At 34.9% G+C, this 22,433-nt stretch overlaps 1 protein-coding gene across 2 annotated transcripts in view; it reads left to right on the top strand.

Moving 5' to 3' along the window:
- LOC149805902 (zinc finger ZZ-type and EF-hand domain-containing protein 1-like) overlaps window positions 1-22,433 on the top strand; it is a 260,238-nt gene that overhangs the window by 61,238 nt on the left and 176,567 nt on the right. For both annotated transcript variants that reach the window (XM_089950657.1, XM_089950656.1), the window contains exons 20-25: window positions 4,113-4,168; window positions 9,518-9,607; window positions 12,590-12,652; window positions 13,263-13,305; window positions 16,980-17,096; window positions 18,240-18,338. In XM_089950657.1, the coding sequence (XP_089806783.1) occupies window positions 4,113-4,168; window positions 9,518-9,607; window positions 12,590-12,652; window positions 13,263-13,305; window positions 16,980-17,096; window positions 18,240-18,338 (468 nt within the window). The remainder of the gene's footprint in view (window positions 1-4,112; window positions 4,169-9,517; window positions 9,608-12,589; window positions 12,653-13,262; window positions 13,306-16,979; window positions 17,097-18,239; window positions 18,339-22,433) is intronic.

Raw genomic sequence — 22,433 nt, 5'->3', positions numbered from 1 at the left:
CAGAAGACCTCATAAGTATGCATGCTGATGTGTCCACAGTGTGTGATTTCCTTGTGGATAAGGGATATAAATCAACAAACAAATGGTGCATCAGCAGAACATGCTGAAAATCTGCATGTTGTTCCAGCACTCTGCTCACTGCCATAGGACACATCCTTATTGGCAATACTGATAGGCCTTTCCAATTCAGGGTTCAACTCTGTCTCTATTACAAAGCAGTGTGAGAAAAAGCAAAGCAAATATCCAAAATTACATTCTCACACATCAGATACATGGATCAGATGCATGGATTAGACATTCCATACCTCATTCCATTATCATGCACTACACTTTCTTCACCTCACAAAGATGGCTTACTTTTGTTAGGACTGGACCAGGCCATATACAAAAGATCATAATGGGCCACAACCACAACAAGTACTTTATAAGTAACTAGAAGACCACTGGCACAGTATGTCACACCCAGTCCATACTGGCAATTGATGGGATCAGTCTAACCCACATAGTGCCTTGAGTCACTCAGTATATGCAGTACCAAGCTAAGTGTCTCAGAGCCCAACAGATGTTGTTTTCCTATTTTCTCAAATGTTTGCCACTTAGAGAGATCCTTTAATTAGTGACCACTTGTTCATCACAGTATCAAATTCAGGGCACGCCACAAGTTTTGTGTGCAGCAGACCTCGATACTCTTAGCCAGCTTTTTCTGTAGTAACACAAGAGATGTCAGACTCAACCACCTACAATCAATGACGATGTTGCTTGGTCTCAGGTTCCTTTGTTATTACTAGAGTATATGATGTGAGAAGACTCAACCTTCCGAGTTTCATTCTAAGAAGTTTTATGGCTTGTACCATCTGAGTTGTGTCTTCTCCAACCACTTGCTCGGCTACCTGGATCAGAGCTTTGGCATCAGTTGATATTATGACTAAAAAGGAAGAATCCAACTTCATATTACTTATTCAGTCTGGCAGAGTTTCAGACATTCTGAACCGTCTACATCATCATTTACAAGATCCAAGTGCCAACAATTTGTCTCATAAAAGCGCCAGGCATAGAATTTTTGTTGGCAGTTCAACAAATGCGAGACCCCAGTATTTTGAATGGACACCACAGCAGTCAATCATGATATCTCAGCCTTGTTGATGACAAAGTCATACTCTGTATGTATGGGTCAGATGTCTTTCAGTGAAACTCGGCAGTTGGTATGCAATTTCCTACCGAAGTTACACCCATCAAAATGCACAGTCTTGTGAACAAAAGTGGGTAAGAGACAGAGAGGAAGTGATGATTTGTGCTAACATTTCTCTCCACAACAGCCTCCCTTTTTCCAAAAATGACACTAACTTCACTCTGCCCTTACCACAGATCTTGGTAGGAGGAAGACTTGAATGCTGCCAAATAGGATAAGATTTGCCACAACAATCAGTGAGTTTGATATGTGGTTTCTGAAGGACATGAGAGCAGTCCTGAATCAAGGACCTCATAAATTTTGCAACACAAATTCCCTAGAAAATCAAGATTTTCTCTGCTCATACAACCAGTTGTTTATCCGAATCCAGAGCTACTGAATCTGCATGTCTGGATCATATTAAACAGGGCCTCAAATATAAATAGTTCTAATATCCAGTTGTGGAGAGACTCGCTCAAGCAGAAAGGTCCTTAACTCTGAAATCATATGTATGCCAGTCTCAGATTTTCACACACTGCTGTACACAAGAGCACGTTATACCTCTACAGTCATCTATACCTGAAAATGCTAACTTCCTCCTCTGGCTCCTCAGTAAGAATATGTTAGCACTAAGTATGATAAAGGTTACTGCTCCATGATTTCTGACACCTTTCTTACCAATTCTCCTAAGTTATTATGATTATGTAATGTATTTAAAGAAGAAACCAATCTTTTTCTAGTAAAATATTAATCTTTGATAACACTTACCCAGCCATTATACACATTAACCCTCCCAGCCTCCCCGCCTCCTCACAGCTACATCCATATAGTGTGCTTTTGCTTCTGTAGTAACTGAGATATTCAGGGGATTTGTTGCCAATCCCTGTGCCAAGGGAAGATTACTCTGACCTACCACCACCAAGGTGGGCAGATGACTTTATGCTTTTTTAAAGTGTTATCAGGGAAAGCTGGATTTGTGAGGTAGAAAAGTTCTACGGTATTATCATATGGAAAGAAACATATGCTGCTAGATTAAATTATCTAACCTTTTGCTGAGTGTTCAAGAACTTTCTCTTACTCATGAGAAAGGTTGGCCTTGTAGTGACGTATTCACATATTTTTGCTCTACGTGGATTTACCAACTCAATCATTTTATCTGCTGGTGCCCTTATGGAACTATTATAAGCTTTCATACTTCTTTTAAAGCAATAAAATGACAAGAACTCAAACTCTGTTTTTAAACGCAGATGCCCAGAGCCTGAAAGTTAGGTGGCCCAAGGACCAGGACCAAATTTTATAGCTGTGGTCCTGTCATATGTTAGCAGCACTAGCCTGTTGGACATTTAATAGTTCTTACTTATTCCGTCAAAGTGAAGAAAATATGCTGTTTAATCCTTAAATCATTGGTAGAGAGCTATAAAAGTGTACTTACGTCTAGAAAACATCATTTATGAACTTGAAGGGATGACTGGGTTCATTAACTTGCCTTTGTACTGTGGATTTAGGAAACCACAAGGAAACAAAACTCTTGAGTTTGACAGTTCACCCATAATGGAACACCACAAGTTAGATTAAAAAAATTTGTATGGAATAAATTGTGTCATGTGACCAATTCAGTTTGTATTGTTTAAATTGTGAAGCAGACAACTTGTCAACATTGTGCTTGGCATAATTATATTAGTGAAAAGTAATTTTAGAAATGGGATTGGAATTGGGTATGGTAAGAATGGGATTAAAACGTGCACATTTCAGGAAAATGTTTGATTTTTTTTAATACTATAAATATAATTATTCTTCAATTTTGTTTTATTTTCATGGCTTTGTGAACTTCCTGACATGATTTTTACATACAAGTTTTTAAGATATGACACATGATAACAGCACTGAACAAAAATGCTAAAATGCCATAGTGGTAGCCATTTAGACGTAATAGGACCTGACACTATATAGCACATCCAGCAAATCATTCCAGTACCTTATTGAAAGCAACATTCAGTTTTAAAACTGACCTATTGATAGCACATAAAACAAGCAAAAGAGCATATTACTTGTACTAGAAAGGTTGTTACTAATAAATTAAACATATACCCACCCACTTCAGTCTATTATTATGACCACGTTTGTTCAAGCCTTTGCAAAGCTGAGTGGAGGTCACAAGAAAAGTGACTTTTCAAAACTGAATCAGAGCTGGAAAACCGTTCTCTGATTTAGCTTTGTCTTAAATTCACCAATAGAATGGTCTAGATTTGGGACAAAATTAAATCTAAGTCACATCTGTACATCTTTTCTCAACTCCGGTTTGTTCCCAGAATACATCAAATCAAAGTAGTTAACTAAATTTCCAGTTTGCATTAAATTTTTAAAAAATTCTTAAATTCTTGCCTTTTGTTAATGTCGTTGTAATGCTGTAACTATTCACATATCAGTGTTAATTATTCGGATGGGTACTTGGCAAATGCTGACCTTGATAGCGCAGGGTCTTACAGGTCCTGGACCAGTGAGTCAGAAGCAACATTTTCAGGCCTTGAAATTTAACTAACAAAAATCTAACCAGGTATGACAGATGGACAGACAAGGGTAACATTACATTCCTTAGCTCACTATCATGGTAGAACATTAAAAATATTTAAAAATCATTCATCATTTTTTCTTTAAGCACTGAAAATTTAAAACCATGAAGTAAATTGTTGAATTGCACAAAAAAATTGCTCCTGACAAAAACACCCCCACCATCACCCCAAAAACTCATTGCATTTAAGGTCCATATTTTCTGAGATTTTGTTGGATTGATTAGAAGTGATTTTGTCCAGACATTTTCAGGATCTCTTGATTAAAATTTGGCAGTGATCATCAGTATCATATTTCAGATGAATCTTTCAAAATGTTTAGAGTGTGAACCTCCTAAATATTCATGGCAGCATTTCCTTTTTGTTTGTCATTTCAGGTTGCTCCAGGTGTCAAAGGTGCCAAGAGAGGACTTGTTTTTGTCTACAGAGACAGGTTGGTATTTATTCAGGTTTCACATTACTTAAATCTCCTGGACATAATTGCACTTTGAAAATCAGTATGTTGAAATGACAATTTAAGGACTGCAAAAGTAGGGCAATCTCTAAATCTTCTGAAGACAGATCCATCCAAATTTGTAATCTTTGTAATCTTTACCGATGAACATGGCCAAAACATCACCTACTGTTAAAATCACCTGAGATCCAATTGAAGCCAGACCAAGCGATTTCATTGAAGCTTTATTGGAATCATGCATGAAAGGAATATTACAAAAAGTCCTGTTGTATAGAATAGAGCCAACAGGTCAAGCCATCTGGACAATATATGTAGAGTTCCAGCAGTCATGAATCTGTCATCTCAGACTGGCAAGGACTGCTCCAGTGGCCTAGTTGTTAGAGTGTCTGCCTCGGATGCGGGAGGTTGTGGGTTCGATCCCCAGCTGAGTCATACCAAAGACTTACAAAAATGGTACTAACAGCTGCCTCGCTTTGCATTTAGCATTAAGAGGTTAGTGTTAGGGCTAGTCGGCCTTTTGTCAGGATAATGTGACTGGGTGGGACATCATGCTTCATGTCTGCGGCATGATGCCCCAGTGCTGGACATCACTATAAACTGCCACACTACAGATATCATAGCGATATGACTGAAAAATTGTTAAAGCTACGTTAAAAAACCAAATCATACACACACACACAGACTGGCAAACAGCACATTACTCATCAGTTGCTATAGCAATGGCATCCTATGCTTAGTAGACTACCCTGCCCAACCATACCAACCATAGCCATGATAATAAGACACAGCAAACCGCCATCACATTTAGAGCCATCTGGCTTGGTCCAACTTAATAAGCTGGACTGGCATTACCCAGCCGGACTACATACTGTGATGTTCATGATTTGTCTGGCCATACTAGCATATCCAACAGGTTTGTATGCATGCAGTGATTTGGCATCATCATTTCCACATGGAATTCTATACCCTAAGACACTGAACGTAAAGGATTAGTACAGTCCCCAAGTCAATGAGGGGAGCATCATAGATTTGACTGAACATTCTGATCCAGCCATGGAAAGAATGGAATTTAGTTTTAAGGTGGCAGTCAAAGAGATATACAGAATTTTGCCTCTATCAGATGCCCAGCTCCACTGGCAATGAGGACTATGTACAAGGTCAAGGCCTCAGTGACCTTGATGATGATGACCTCCGACCTTCAGAATTAAACCACAGCATCAGAGATCACAGAAATTACCTGGATTTTGGATAACAATTGTGATTTGAATAATTTAAGAGCCTTTTCAATGAGTCAGTTGACTGCAACTTTCTCATCACTCTGGTACAAATTGCATACTAGTGTTGTTCATTTGGATATACCTAGCTGAGACAATGATATTATAGTTGTCAACATGTCTGCTTCACTGTGCTATAAAGGAGACAGATAGGTATTTAAAACAACATATTTGAGTTGGTCAGAAATATCACTTCCTTCTTTCTTTACCAAGTGTCTCTGGCAATCTTGTGCCTAGATATGAAGACTAGACATGACCATGGCTGGGAAAATCTGTGTGTGCCATATTGCCAGCTTAGTCAATTGGGCTGCTTACCACATGATGGCAAACACTCTTAGCAGCCTCTTGTAACCTCAGCTTGATAGGAAGAGATGCACTTCTGGGATCTTCATCTATTCAACCCCAACCATGCAGTGACCCTGTGATCACTTCTCTTCAGTTCCTCCCTTTGGTTTGGGGGTCATATTGTGGAGATAAGAAAGCAGGTTTCAAAGGAGTTGCCCACTTAGCTCTTCATGCAAGTCCCCATCTCTGTGTGACCCCAATAAGGGGCTTACCAGAGAAGGGATAATCATTGATAGAAAGCACTCAGGGGTAATTCTCAGCAACAGTGGCAACTGTTTCTTGGCCAGGCAAATTATAGGCCGTGATATGTAGCTAACTTTCTCAGACCTGTTGTGAGAGGGGAGAGAAAACAATTTTTTTTCTCACCCAAGCCTTGCGCCAACTGCCAATAACTTGCTTTCCCTCCCTCCTGTTGGTGACCATCTTGTAAACACCAGACTTATGTTCTGTCAGACTTGGATCAGCATATTCCTGACAAACATTTGGGTCATCCAAGCCTGTTTCAGAGGGGCTATAGATCTCATTCATCCAGCCCCATCCACTTTCAACATTCACCCTTCATGATGGAGATCGCAAGTGGTCTCATGAAGACAGATGTGTTACAGAAGAAGATAGAGCTTTTGCTTGTAAAGCAGATGGCAAATTTAGTTTTCCCTAGGGATTTTTTCCTGACCTGCTACAAAAACCAATGGAAAATTAAGACCTATCATTGATTTGAGCAGACAGCATAATACCCACACAAACATCACTTGTAAACTGATACATGGCAGATATTGTAGCAATATGACTGAAAAATTGTTAAAGCTAGGTTAAAATTCCAAATCGGATATGGCACATACATACACAGTGTGGGTATTATGTCAGATATGGTACTTACATACACAGTGTGGGTATTATGTCATATATGGTACATACACAGTTTAGGTATTATGTCAGATATGGTACATACACAGTTGGGGTATTAGATATGGTACATACACAGTTTGGGTATCATGTCAGATATGGTACATACACAGTTTAAGTATTATGTCAGATATGGTACATACACAGTGGGGGTATTAGATATGGTACATACACAGTTTGGTTATATGTCAGATATGGTACATACACAGTTTGGGTATTATGTCAGATATGGTACACATACAGTTTGGGTATTGTATCAGATATGGTACATGCAAAGTTTGGGTATTGTGTCAGACACAGTACATACATACACAGCATGGGTATTATGTCAAATCTGGTACATACACAGTTTGGATAGTCTGTCAGATATGGTACATACACAGGGGGTATTATGTCAGACATGGTACATACACAGTTTGGGTATTATGTCAAATATGGTACATACACACTTTGGATATTATGTCAGATACTGTACATACACAGTTTGTGTATTATGTCAGATATGGTACACACACAATTTGGGTATTATGTCAAATATGGTACACACATATACAGGATTATAAGCTTAAAATTGTTTTGATAATATAGAAATTATTAGCTCACTCAGTACTGATAAATACACAAAACTAGTATGTGTTTTGTTCTTAGTCAAACAAGTTTTTGATATTGAAAGGGTTACATCCTGGTCTTCAGGCCTGGGCATATACATATGCCACATTAAATGACTTATTTCCCCTGACTCGAAGTAACCATGAATGTGGTTTCATTATTACAAACCCACTGTTTGACATTTCCAATTATTTTAACTATACACTGTGAATGGTATTCAAAGCTGATCAAGATTTATAAAAGCATATTGATGTACATACAGTCAAAACTAGTCAAGATTTATAAAAGCATATTGATGTACACACTGTCAAAACTAGTCAGGATTTATAAAAGCATATTGATGTACACACTGTCAAAACTAGTCAAGATTTATAAAAGCATATTGATGTACACACTGTCAAAACTAGTCAGGATTTATAAAAGCATATTGATGTACACACTGTCAAAACTAGTCAGGATTTATAAAAGCATATTGATGTACACACTGTCAAAACTAGTCAGGATTTATAAAAGCATATTGATGTACACACTGTCAAAACTAGTCAAGATTTATAAAAGCATATTGATGTACATACAGTCAAAACTAGTCAAGATTTATAAAAGCATATTGATGTACACACTGTCAAAACTAGTCAGGATTTATAAAAGCATATTGATGTACACACTGTCAAAACTAGTCAAGATTTATAAAAGCATATTGATGTACACACTGTCAAAACTAGTCCGGATTTATAAAAGCATATTGATGTACACACTGTCAAAACTAGTCAGGATTTATAAAAGCATATTGATGTACACACTGTCAAAACTATTCAGGATTTATAAAAGCATATTGATGTACACACTGTCAAAACTAGTCAAGATTTATAAAAGCATATTGATGTACATACAGTCAAAACTAGTCAAGATTTATAAAAGCATATTGATGTACACACTGTCAAAACTAGTCAAGATTTATAAAAGCATATTGATGTACATGCAGTCATAACTAGTCAAGTCAAGATTTATAGAAGCATGTTGAAGTACATAGTCAAAACTAGTCAAGATTTATAAAAGCATATTGATGTACACACTGTCAAAACTAGTCAAGATTTATAAAAGCATATTGATGTACATGCAGTCATAACTAGTCAAGTCAAGATTTATAGAAGCATGTTGAAGTACATAGTCAAAACTAGTCAAGATTTATAAAAGCATATTGATGTACACACTGTCAAAACTAGTCAAGATTTATAAAAGCATATTGATGTACATGCAGTCATAACTAGTCAAGTCAGGATTTATAGAAGCATGTTGATGTACATAAGTCAAAACTAGTCAAGATTTATAGAAGCATATTGATGTACACACTGTCAAAACTAGTCAAGATTTATAGAAGCATGTTGATGTACATAAGTCAAAACTAGTCAGGATTTATAGAAGCATGTTGATGTACATAAGTCAAAACTAGTCAAGATTTATAGAAGCATATTGATGTACACACTGTCAAAACTAGTCAAGATTTATAAAAGCATATTGATGTACATGCAGTCATAACTAGTCAAGTCAGGATTTATAGAAGCATGTTGATGTACATAAGTCAAAACTAGTCAAGATTTATAGAAGCATATTGATGTACACACTGTCAAAACTAGTCAAGTCAAGATTTATAGAAGCATGTTGATGTACATAAGTCAAAACTAGTCAGGATTTATAGAAGCATGTTGATGTACATAAGTCAAAACTAGTCAAGATTTATAGAAGCACATTGATGTACATAAGTCAAAACTAATGAAGATTTATAAAAGCAAATTGATGTACATACAGTCAAAACTAGTTAAAGATTTATAAAAGCATATTGTTGCACTATGGCTAAATCTTTCCATCAAGGGCAATCACTGAGCTTGCAGAACCTGACCATAGTAAGCAGAAAGTGTTCATATAATAGAAAATAGGCATCAACATTTGTATATGTGGGACTTGCTATATTTGACCATTATATACAGGTAGATAATGGTCAGTCTTGCAGGTTGAACTATGTTGATAAATAACCAAGCTGTCACATTAAAGGATGGATAATTACAAGACTTGTAATACATGTGTATTTTAAAACATTTCTCATAGATAATAACATTCATTTGTCAGAAGATTCATTTCATTAGGTGTTGATTGTTAAAAGGAGCTTCCACTATTTTTTATTTCTTTTTTTCCCCCTTAGTAATGAGTTCCTCCTAAATGAGCAGGTGCAAAAATTTGAACAGTATGACACCTGGGGAAAGTTAGAGTACAGCTTCTGTGTGCAAGTGAGGTAAGCAAACAGCTCTACAATTACTGTAAATATAATAGCGTCATTCAGTTTAGGAAATCTTTAATTTCAGCATATTATTAGTGACATAATATTTTAGTGAATTACTTATGTTTAAAAATGGTGATAATGGTTTTTCACAGTATGAACAAAAAAATATGTTTTATTCTAACACAGTTTATTGTGAAACCATACAAAATGGAATTGATGCCAACATTGTGAGATTTTAAAGGAAAATTATATACAAAACCTCAATCACATTAGTTCTCAAAATATGATTCACTGGTTGTTGTTGTTGTTGTAGGGTTTAACGCCATTTTTCAGCACACGATAGGCTATACATGGCGGCCAGTATTAATGGTGGAGGAAGAACCCGGGAAAACCCCGGAAAGAACCACCGACCCACGAGAAGCTACTGGCAAGCTTTCTCACATACCCACATTAGCCGAATCCGAGACTCGAACCCACGCAGACAGAGGTGAGATGGCAGTGATCCGTAACGGAGAGCGCTTTAGATCACTCGGCTGATTCACTGGTACCTAATCATGTGATGCTTACAAATTGCTTACTGCCAAGGTCCTATCCTGGTTTGTTCATCCAGATGTTAGCATCTAAAGCAGTCCTTTTTTGATAAACAAAACAATTTTGGTTAGTTTTTAAAAGAATGGCGATTAACAGTATCAAAGATATACCTACTTTATTATTAATCTTTATGTGAATTATGTAAATTAAATTTTATTATTATTTTTTTAGGGAACTAATCATATTACAAATTACATTGAATTGTTTACAGAAATCAAAGATAAGAAAATATTTAATTCTTTCAGCAAAACATCTAAAATATTACAAGTAGAGGCAGAGTATTGTTATGTTCAAACATCTAAAATATTACAAGTAAAGGCAGAGTATTGTTATGTTCAAACATCTAAAATATTACAAGTAGAGGCAGAGTATTGTTATGTTCAAACATCTAAAATATTACAAGTAGAGGCGGAGTATTGTTATGTTCAAACATCTAAAATATTACAGGTAGAGGCAGAGTATTGCTATGTTCAAACATCTAAAATATTGCAAGTAGAGGCAGAGTATTGTTATGTTCAAACATCTAAAATATTACAAGTAGAGGCAGAGTATTGTTATGTTCAAACATCTAAAATATTACAAGTAAAGGCAGAGTATTGCTATGTTCAAACATCTAAAATATTGCAAGTAGAGGCAGAGTATTGTTATGTTCAAACATCTAAAATATTACAAGTAGAGGCAGAGTATTGTTATGTTCAAACATCTAAAATATTGCAAGTAGAGGCAGAGTATTGCTATGTTCAAACATCTAAAATATTACAAGTAGAGGCAGAGTATTGCTATGTTCAAACATCTAAAATATTACAAGTAGAGGCAGAGTATTGCTATGTTCAAACATCTAAAATATTACAGGTAGAGGCAGAGTATTGTTATGTTCAAACATCTAAAATATTACAAGTAAAGGCAGAGTATTGTTATGTTCGAACATCTAAAATATTACAAGTAAAGGCAGAGTATTGTTATGTTCAAACATCTAAAATATTACAGGTAGAGGCAGAGTATTGTTATGTTCAAACATCTAAAATATTACAGGTAGAGGCAGAGTATTGTTATGTTCAAACATCTAAAATATTACAGGTAGAGGCAGAGTATTGTTATGTTCAAACATCTAAAATATTACAGGTAGAGGCAGAGTATTGTTATGTTCAAACATCTAAAATATTACAGGTAGAGGCAGAGTATTGTTATGTTCAAACATCTAAAATATTGCAAGTAGAGGCAGAGTATTGCTATGTTCAAACATCTAAAATATTACAAGTAGAGGCAGAGTATTGCTATGTTCAAACATCTAAAATATTACAAGTAGAGGCAGAGTATTGCTATGTTCAAACATCTAAAATATTACAGGTAGAGGCAGAGTATTGTTATGTTCAAACATCTAAAATATTGCAAGTAGAGGCAGAGTATTGCTATGTTCAAACATCTAAAATATTACAAGTAGAGGCAGAGTATTGTTATGTTCAAACATCTAAAATGTTACAAGTAGAGGCAGAGTATTGCTATGTTCAAACATCTAAAATATTACAAGTAGAGGCAGAGTATTGTTATGTTCAAACATCTAAAATATTACAAGTAAAGGCAGAGTATTGCTATGTTCAAACATCCAAAATATTACAGGTAGAGGCAGAGTATTGTTATGTTCAAACATCTAAAATATTACAAGTAGAGGCAGAGTATTGTTATGTTCAAACATCTAAAATATTACAAGTAAAGGCAGAGTATTGCTATGTTCAAACATCTAAAATATTACAAGTAAAGGCAGAGTATTGCTATGTTCAAACATCCAAAATATTACAGGTAGAGGCAGAGTATTGTTATGTTCAAACATCTAAAATATTACAAGTAGAGGCAGAGTATTGTTATGTTCAAACATCTAAAATATTACAGGTAGAGGCAGAGTATTGTTATGTTCAAACATCTAAAATATTACAAGTAAAGGCAGAGTATTGCTATGTTCAAACATCTAAAATATTACAAGTAAAGGCAGAGTATTGTTATGTTCAAACATCTAAAATATTACAAGTAGAGGCAGAGTATTGCTATGTTCAAACATCTAAAATATTGCAAGTAGAGGCAGAGTATTGCTATGTTCAAACATCTAAAATATTGCAAGTAGAGGCAGAGTATTGCTATGTTCAAACATCTAAAATATTGCTAGTAAAGGCAGAGTATTGTTATGTTCTTGCTTCAGCCTGTGATTCAGTATGGTAACATGAGATTATTTCAAAAACAGGGGTGACATCACTTTAAGTAAACAAGACATGATGTGCACTTTTATATTTAAGAGAGTGACTCAGCTGCAGAGTGCATTGCATATGCCTCTACAACATGTGAACATCATTAAGTTCAATTTTTTTAGTTTTAAATTTTGTAACATACAAATATGTGATTTTGTGTCTGCAGGCAAGCTGGTATAGCTGGAAAACCTGACAATCCAGTTGCCTATTTCTCCCTAGAAGATGACTGGTAAGATTGAAGAATTATATTGTTTAGTTTGGTATGAAAAATGTTATATTCACTGTCTTAAGTTCTTTCGTACAAAGTAACAATGCAGACATTAAATTTAGAATTTTGGATGCATCCAGATCTTTTCTTGGTTTTGCAAATGCTGCAGTTTGTACTTATTCCTTGTACCTGAAATTTGTGGAAGATAATTATTTGTCAGCAGTGTGTCATACTAAATATAGATTTGTACAAGAGAATTATTTGTCATCCATGTGTCGTATTAAATATACATTTGTACAAGATAATTATTTGTCATCAGTGTGTCATACTAAGTTAGTATAGATTTGTACAAGATAATTATTTGTCATCAACATCTACATATGTGTCATACTATGTTATTCTCACTTGCATTTGGTTTGCACCAACCAACATATACCAGTTTTTGTAAAAGATCAATTCCTTTTTAGTTTCTTATTTTTATTTTAAAAAATAATTTCTGAGTAATTTTACTTGAAATTTGATTCCACTTAAATAGGAAAATAGATTATATCAACTTAACAGTGATAAATGTAAACATATATTTTATAAATATTTACAAACACAATTGAAAGATATTACTTTTTTATTGCAGTGACGAAATAGAGATTCCAGTTAGCTGGTATCCAGTTGGCAATGTAAGCTCTTATTTTTCCTCTATTCTCTATTACTAGAAAATATAATTCTGGGGAAGAATCTAAAGTAATTAATTTGGTTATGCCAACATTATTTTAAGGAAGTGCTTTCTCATATGTCTCTGTGTGCTTTAGTTTGTCACTCTCCTACTGATGTAAGACTAATAGAATCCATCATACTCACTGGGGTGGGGGTAGGGAAGTTATGCCCACAAATCCTGACACTAAGGATGGGATTTCCCAGCCCTACTCTGTCTTTAGGGTCATAATTATTAATAAACTGTAATATTGCAAATGTAATGAATGGTGTATCTTACATGACAAACTACATCAGACGTGTTGGATTGAGGGGAAAATAACTTCGTATTTGTGACTATGATGGGTGGTTTTTGTTTTATCTGCTTTTGTCTTAGATGTTTAATGTGTACAAAGGAAGGTCAAGAGGATTAGCTAATGAACTGTATGTAGCAAAAGAATAAGTGAGAAAATGCTGTAGAACATGCTAATTGCTGCAGATTTCTTTATTTAGGTCAGTATTTTAACTTTTTTATTTTTCCTACAAGAAATAAAATATATATTCATGCAGACCTTTGTGTATATCATTAGCTCACATTTTCATAAGGCCAGGTGTGTTCAAATTATGGTCCTGCATCTGTTATGCTTTGCCCATCATGCATCATTCATCAACAGTTGCTTGTTGCTACTGTGGTGGCCATATTTTGGATCTGATTCTGATTAAACTTGGGGTGGGGGCTTTTATCCTCAAGATACTGCAGGAGGTTAATAATAAGCAAGATTTATGCATAATAATGATTCCTACTCCGGAAACCATATTTCTTATTCAGTCTTGATCAGATTTGTAATATTGACTTGTGTCATCAAACCTTTTGATGTATTTAGTTATGAGTGAGATCCACTTGCATTGTTTAAGTAGTTTTGTGTCTGATTGGCTGACCTTGTTACCAAACTGGAGAACATATATAGGACTCAGTTTCAATCAAACTTGAATTATGGACTTACATCATCAAGTCATCAAACAGTTTTGATAATAAGCAATATTCACACATATAACATATTAATAAGGTGATCTGGCATCTGATTGACTAACCTTGTTACCTCTCTGGAAGCCATATTTTGGATATTGATCAGATTTGGAAACTGGGCTTATATCACCAAGATTTCAGATGTGTTTGATAATGAGCAAGAGCCACACATTAATTTGGTGATCTTTTATCTGACAGTCTGTGATTATTACCACCCTGGAAGCCATATCTCAGATCCAATTTTGATCACATTTGGCAGATATACTTGCATGATTAAGACCTCACATGACTTAAATAATGATACGTTTCTGCTTGATTTTGATTAAACTTGATAAATAGATTTAAATTATGCAGATCTCAAATGGTTACAATTATAAGTGAGATCCATGCATATCAATAAAGTAATCTTGTATTAGCTGAGCTTGGCAACAACCTAAATTTTTACTAAGACTTGTTTTACAAGCAAGATCTTTTAATTTGCATCTTGACAGCAGAATTTCTTTTGCTTGAGAATGTTTGTGCTGACCTGATTTGGCATAAAGGCTAATATCAACAAGATCTTGCATCAATTTTGTTATGAGCATGACCTATGCATATTTGTTGTGTGATCTTGCATCTGATTGGCTGAGATTTGACTGCATTGATAGGATATTTTTGATAGGATTTTTTTCATACTTGTTAAATAGGCTTTTACCATCAAGATTTAGATGAGTGCCATTATGAATGACATTTAGTTGATTTTGCATCAGATAGGCTGAGCTTGTCGACAGTTTATTTCTGGTTGGATTTTGATGAAACTTGTTAAATAGCTTTATGTCATAAAAATGGTTTGATCACTAGCAAAACCTTAAAATATTTTTAGGGTACCTTGTGTTTGATTGATTGAGCTTATGTCATTGAAGACTGAATTTCAGTCTGATTTTGCTCAGTTTGGTTAATATGTTTTTATTATAATTGTCATAAAAGGTTATATAATAATTGAGATATGTGCATATTAATTAAGTTATCTTGATCTTATGTGCTTTTGTTTCCTCTCAGATCTAGAGACCAATCTTCTCATCCTGTTTAAATAAAATTTGGTAAATAGGCTAAATCATATAGAGCTTAGATGAGTTTGATTTGAGGATGAGACTTTGCATAATAATTTTATCATATTTTAATACAGTTGGTAAAACTTAAATGACATAATATTTGGGAGATCATTTACATATGGTTGTGTTTGTGCAAAAAATATATATATATATATATATATATATATATATATATATATATATATATTGCACACTGCTCCAGTGGCCTAGTGGTTACAGACATGATTTTTCTCTGTTTTAAAGTGGAATTCCACTTTTCTCCTGAATCAGATTTTTCTTGATATAGTATGTTTCTTATATTATCTCCGATCTGGACCCTTGCAAATTATTGGTTCCATATATTAGTTAGCACATGACTCTCGTAAAGAGTATTCTGATTGGTCAAAGGTTTAAATTCATCCAGTGAATCTTCATGTAATGGAAACTGACGACAATGGAAAGAAGAAGCATGCTTGCAAAACATGGCACACCGAGTTGTTGAAGGAGACCATGACACAAAATGTTTAGATAAAGGTTAAAAAACGTATGCATATTGGAATGGCTGGAGCGACAAGTTGATGAAAATTTAGTTGGTCAGTTAATAAGAAAACTGAACGCTAGAGGACTGGCATTTTGTGACCTCTGCAAGAAAGAACTGAATTATGGTAATCGTAGTTGGAAGAATTTGGAACAGCACCCACAAAAGAAGCTGCATATGGAAAAATTGAAGCTCAGAAGGCATTTGAGAAAATGCAGTTAATTACTATAAGAAGAAAGATTTCTTCCATGAGAGAACAGATGTAGCCCTCTGTCAAAATATGCACGCTGCATGTTGCCAATACAAGCACTAGCTTGAAAGGATAAAGGCTCTCATTGAGAAGGAAAAGAACTGATTACACATTGAGCCCAAAAAGTCAGCAGTGACAGAAAGGAAGGCTTAAGAAATCATTGCCAAAGCCACAAAAAGAGCTCGACTGGAATATCAACAGGTTGTGTCCACTGGAGAAAAAGACAAGTGAATGTATGGGATTATTTTTATATAGTTGATGTACTTGGGTGTTTATTTTACAGATTTGTTATGAAAAGAGAGAAGTATAATATATTTGCTGCACAAATCGACAAATTATTGTGACTTAATTATGATGTGAACACTGACATGCACATGAAATGACTTCAGCATCAGTAGTATTGGAGAACAAATTCATGTGACAATAAATATTGTGAAATTATTGGAGTCAAGTTGAACTATTTCGGTATGTATATTACTTTCTCAAATGATTATTTTGATTTATTCTATGATCATTACTTTTAAAATAATTAATGCACAAGCTTTTCACCTTTCAAAACAAAAGTTTTGAAAGAGAAAATGAAATATAAATTCTACAAGTAATTTAAAATGAAATATAAATTCTACAACTAGTTTATCATATTTTTATACACCATCTTTGACATGAAAAATATATGCAAAACAGAAAACAGAGTTTGAAATATGACCATTTTGTAAGCAGAAAATAGAGTATAAAGTTTTTACTTTTTTTGTCTACATATCAATTATTTATTGCAGTATATCCTGGTAAAGTTACTGCAGCCACGCTCGGACAGTGCTGGCAAAGTAGGATTAGTGGGAATCAAATTTTATGGTTTTACCCGCAAACCTATACTTATGGAGGACTCTGTGGAGGTATGTTGAGCTTAAAATTGTCATAAATTTTTTATTGTTGATGGTATTCATTGTTTTAGCAAATTAACTTGTTACGGGTTGTTCCAGACTTACATGTAATGGGTTTTTGGATGGCAGTTCACTACCTATCAAATATTAATTAGACTTCTTTAGCAGAAACTCTTGGAACATTATGAATTACCTCCACCACTCATTGTAATTAAAATTAAGTACCTTTCAACTTGCCCCTTCTCAATTTTTTAGCAGTCCTATACAGCTTGGCATCATTTTACATGTATATGTTGAAGATGCTGTGATATGATTTTCTGACTGTGTCTCTTTCTGCTGTGATTGCTTTGAAAAAAGTCACATGCTGTACAGAGTGTTTCAGTTAAATTGCATCACCGTTTTCATGAGTTTTAGATTATAGACCCTTAAAGAATAAGTCGCACTGACAATAACCCAAAACAAAATTATAAATATGCATCACTGAGAAAGTAAATGTCCTAAATTAGCTGAATGGTCAACTCAGTACAGATGACACATGTAATTGTGGTGGCAGTGATAACATCATGAACACAGTACTTACCTTTAATGAAAAAAAAAGAAGAATTTCATGGGCAGAGGAAAGAATGGATGAAAGAAAATGTATGAGGTTGGAGAAAATAAAACAATTTCCAACCTTAATTCAGGTGATTAATTTAGGTTTTCATCCGATTAAGCATGAGTTACGAGAGTAAGTGCCATTTGAAAGTGCTGTAATTGCAACAGCTTTATACATCATGAAAATTGATTAAACCATGAACAACAGAGATATGTAGTCATTACTCTAGCACAGTGGGTCCCCTGTACGGTGATATATAGTCATTACTCTAGCACAGTGGGTCCCCTGTATGGTGGGTTTAAAAGTACAGGTATTTAATTCAGTAAGGGGTATTCGTGCTTGAAAAGGTTGGGAACCACTGCTCTAGATCTGCCAGTGTTTATAAATGTTCATTTTCTGAGTTTACAGTAAAACATGGATAAAATGGATTTAACTGGAAGTGAATTAACATCCGCAGTGAAGCAGATGTACAGTATAATGGATATATAACAAAACACAATAAAGTAACTTTGAGGTTCTGAAAGGTTCATTATCAGTATGTTCTGTCTTTTGTACTGCAGGTTAAACATCCACCAAATCCAGAAAAGAAGCCCAGCTGTTGCAGTCAAGAAATAATACAGAATGTACTCACATTCCTGGTTGATCTTACTCAAGATCAGGTATCACATCATTTCCAATCCTGCTATGTCAAGTCTTTCTTGTCTTCTGATAATTTACTCTTTTATTGCCCTCCACCATTTTTCTGTCTTGCCATCCGTCTTAGTTGAACTAGCTAGTTGGATTACATATAAACCATTTGATAAGATATTAATATTTGAAAGCATGGTTCTTTTTCAGATAGAGTGCCTGATCATAATACAAATTCAGTATTTTCAGATAGAGTGCCTGATCATAATACAAATTCAGTATTTTCAGATAGAGTACCTGATCATAATACAAATTCAGTATTTTCAGATAGAGTGCCTGATCATAATACAAATTCAGTATTTTCAGATAGAGTGCCTGATCATAATACAAATTCAGTATTTTCAGATAGAGTGCCTGATCATAATACAAATTCAGTATTTTCAGATAGAGTACCTGATCATAATACAAATTCAGTATTTTCAGATAGAGTGCCTGATCATAATACAAATTCAGTATTTTCAGATAGAGTACCTGATCATAATACAAATTCAGTATTTTCAGATAGAGTGCCTGATCATAATACAAATTCAGTATTTTCAGATAGAGTACCTGATCATAATACAAATTCAGTATTTTCAGATAGAGTGCCTGATCATAATACAAATTCAGTATTTTCAGATAGAGTACCTGATCATAATACAAATTCAGTATTTTCAGATAGAGTGCCTGATCATAATACAAATTCAGTATTTTCAGAACCATGCAAAGCCCTTCCCAAGTATAGAAATATGTTTATCATATCTTTTAGATATTTTTAACAACAAAAGTGCTAACGAGTCTTCTGCTTACCAAGATGGAAGTAAGGTGAGAATGGTCTCCCGCATCAATAGAGGAATTGGTTCCAGATCCCATCAATTGTCTCTTCTCTTGCCTCGTCAACCTTCTGCCACAAGAGGCTTTGCAAATACATTCAACTTTGTGTTCAGTGTAATCAGCACTGGATTCAGTAAACCTTTCTCCCACAGTACATAGAGGCATCATGGACTTGAACTGAACAAGTTCATTACCAATCTTAGCCCCATCACAACCCAATATCAGCTATGTTGACTTCCTGACAGACACCCAGTACCCAAGATTGAAAGTGAAAATGTATTATGGGGTGAAATGATTAATCAATATATAATTATTGTTTTCCTTATCAATGTTCATATTGATTCAAGATGTGAAGAATCAATGCAGAACAATACTTACCTTATACAAGTTTAATCTTCAGCAGTCGGGAATAATTATTGGTTGTTTGCCTTTTTGTTCTTTAAATGGAGAATTCATCTGAGACAGCCTTAGAAGGAACATACACTTATTTGTCAACTGTTAGCAAGACCCACATGCCTTCTACAAACTGGCAAACACAATGGGACTAACTCACTTGTTTTAAATCTGCACCCCCTTCCAATTCCATGCCAATTATTTTATCCCATCAGTATGCTCAGCCAGTGATAACATATGTCAGCATAAAGAAGACATTCCAAATTTGTTCACCATGTATGATTTAAGGAATTTTTCTGAATCAGTAATAACCTTTTTGGTGTGAAGCTTTGCTGTTGCTTCAGATCTTGTCAAGTTGTATTGAATATTAGGGCTACACTCTGAGTGTGTCATGTAGTGAAAAATCTTACATTCATCTCTGATTGGTGGTTGTTATTTGTTAAAGTCAAGAGTAAAACAATAGCCACAAATCAGATCTAATTGCAGCTTATTCACTGCATGACACACCAAAGTATTACATCTTGACTTGATCCAGATAGATACAAAGAAACTTAACACCAAAACTGGCTTTTAATGAAATGTAAACCACTTAAATTATACATGGGCAGCAATTCTGGAATGTTTCCTTTTACACTGACATGTCATCAGCAACTGAACATGCTGATATGATAAAAAAAATTAGCACAAAATCTGCAAGGGAGTGGATTCTAAACCACATGAGTTATTGTCACCATGCTAATTTGTGGATGGGGAGTGGATGTTTCGATAATTTCCTTTTTCACTCGCAGAAATGAGTGTGTCTGCAGCAGTTGTTTTTCATCTGCAAGAAGTACAATGTGAAGGAGTTGGTTGTTAATCCTCCACTTTCATTCTAGATAAGATTTTGCTTGCATGAGGAATTTACACTATTCCTTATGTTTTTAAAATAATACAGTAATACCTTCCAAATTTTAGTGAAGACATGATATTAGTTATAAAATACTTTAAAAGCACTGTGAAAAAGAGGGTATGGTGACCAAGATGAATCCTGATCAAATGGAGAAAACTGAAAAGGCCTGAAAGGTTGAATAAAAATCATTGACACCTAACAGGTAGTCAGTTTAGAAGTATTATTTTTACTTATCAAGGATGAGAATTGCACATGAACAGATGATATGTCTATATCTGTCAGTAATCTGCATATTGGAAATACAGCCAGTATATCAACACATAAATGGCACCACCTTATCACTGAGACACCTTCTAAAGATGAAAAGACCATCAAATTGATATGTTTATTGATAATGTATCATATTGTAGGCTGTATATTGTGAATAGTAGCGGGGTAGAGGTGTATCCTTTCACCTTGAATGCTTTGAGTTCACCATGTCCCACCATTCATAGACTCCCATTTCATCCTTCTACATGCTCCACCAGCACGAATGTCACTACCTTCACAGGAGGCATCATTATCATCCCTCTCTTCCTCATCTAAAAGCAATGTCTTTCTTCCTCAATCCACCAATATTCAATGAAGATTCAACCTTCTTTATGTCTTTTGAAGATGTCTTCTGGGTTTCTTCCTGTTGAGTTCTGTCCATTCTTTCTTCTCCACCATAACATCTTTTAGAATTCCCATATACATCAATCTCCTAACCAAGAAAGCCCAACCTTCATTAGAGCAGCTGCCACAGTCAGATCAAGTCACTGACATCATACTTGCTTAGAAATGCAACTTCAAGACCCAAGTATCAACAAATCTTTCATTTTGCAATGTTGATGTCCATCAAGCTTCAGTGCCAGTAGCTTCTCGTGGGTCGGTGGTTCTTCCTGGGGTTTTCCTGGGTTCTTCCTCCACCATTAATACTGGCCGCCATGTATAGCCTATCGTATGCTGAAAAATGGCGTTAAACCCCACAACAACAACAACATCAAGCTGTGCATCCTGATCTTCCACACAAAGTTCTCAGATGTTAGTGAGCCTGGGAATGGCCACTGATGATAAAACACAGGGACTCAGAACCTTTTTTGAACCTGATTTTCTCGCCGATGACAGCCGTATCAAAGAAAATGAAGTAAGGCTTGATATCATCTTGGTACACACAATGATCTAGTTGTGGCTAATGCTGTTTACAGTTCTTAAATTTTGATATCTTTAATGTTTATCCATTTTGTCTATCACATGTTCCATTCGTTAACCACCTTTTATGTTTCCTGGGCACTGTTTAAGATATTTCTTAAAAGTTTGGTACATGTATTAGCCTGGTGGTGTAGATGTGCCATTTGCACACAATTCACAATTCTTCAGTTTCATTACTTTTAATGAGTTCAACCATTTGTTCTTCCATCACACTTTTGTTTCTGAAGCAGAATTCAAGGGCAGTACTCCTAAATGGTTTAAGATATCTGTGAAATTTTGTACTTTTTTAATGGACATGTAGTACTGTTGTGACTTTTGCTATTTACCAAACTGTTCAGTTCAATATTTTTGTTTGTTTTAATCCATTTGTATGTACATCCGTTTACTCATCATTGTCTCACCAAAGTTGAAGATATTTCTGAAGCAATTCACATATATTGGATAAGCAGTCAAAATGTGCCTTTTGCTATTTGGAATTCTTCAGTTTATGTTGTTGTCCATTGGTTAATGCATCATTCACAAATTTATTTCTGAAGCAAACAATTCTTAAACCATTTAGTCTAATCCTGTGATACTGAGTGTACATATTACACATAATCTTGATGTGCCTTTTTCTGTTGTAAAGTGGTTCATGTCAGTATCATTTTGGTGGGGCAAGGGATATTAACAGTGTGTGAAACTCACCCAAAAATCATGAAAGGCCTTAGGACCAACAGACGGAAAATGCTACTAGTTCTGTCCA

This window comes from Sinohyriopsis cumingii, chromosome 2, assembly GCF_028554795.1.
Source record: "Sinohyriopsis cumingii isolate HCF-2022 chromosome 2, ASM2855479v2, whole genome shotgun sequence".
NCBI classification, from domain to species: Eukaryota; Metazoa; Mollusca; class Bivalvia; order Unionida; family Unionidae; genus Sinohyriopsis; species Sinohyriopsis cumingii.
Note: the sequence above shows the minus strand (reverse complement) of the source record. Positions and strands in the feature narration are given on the sequence as shown.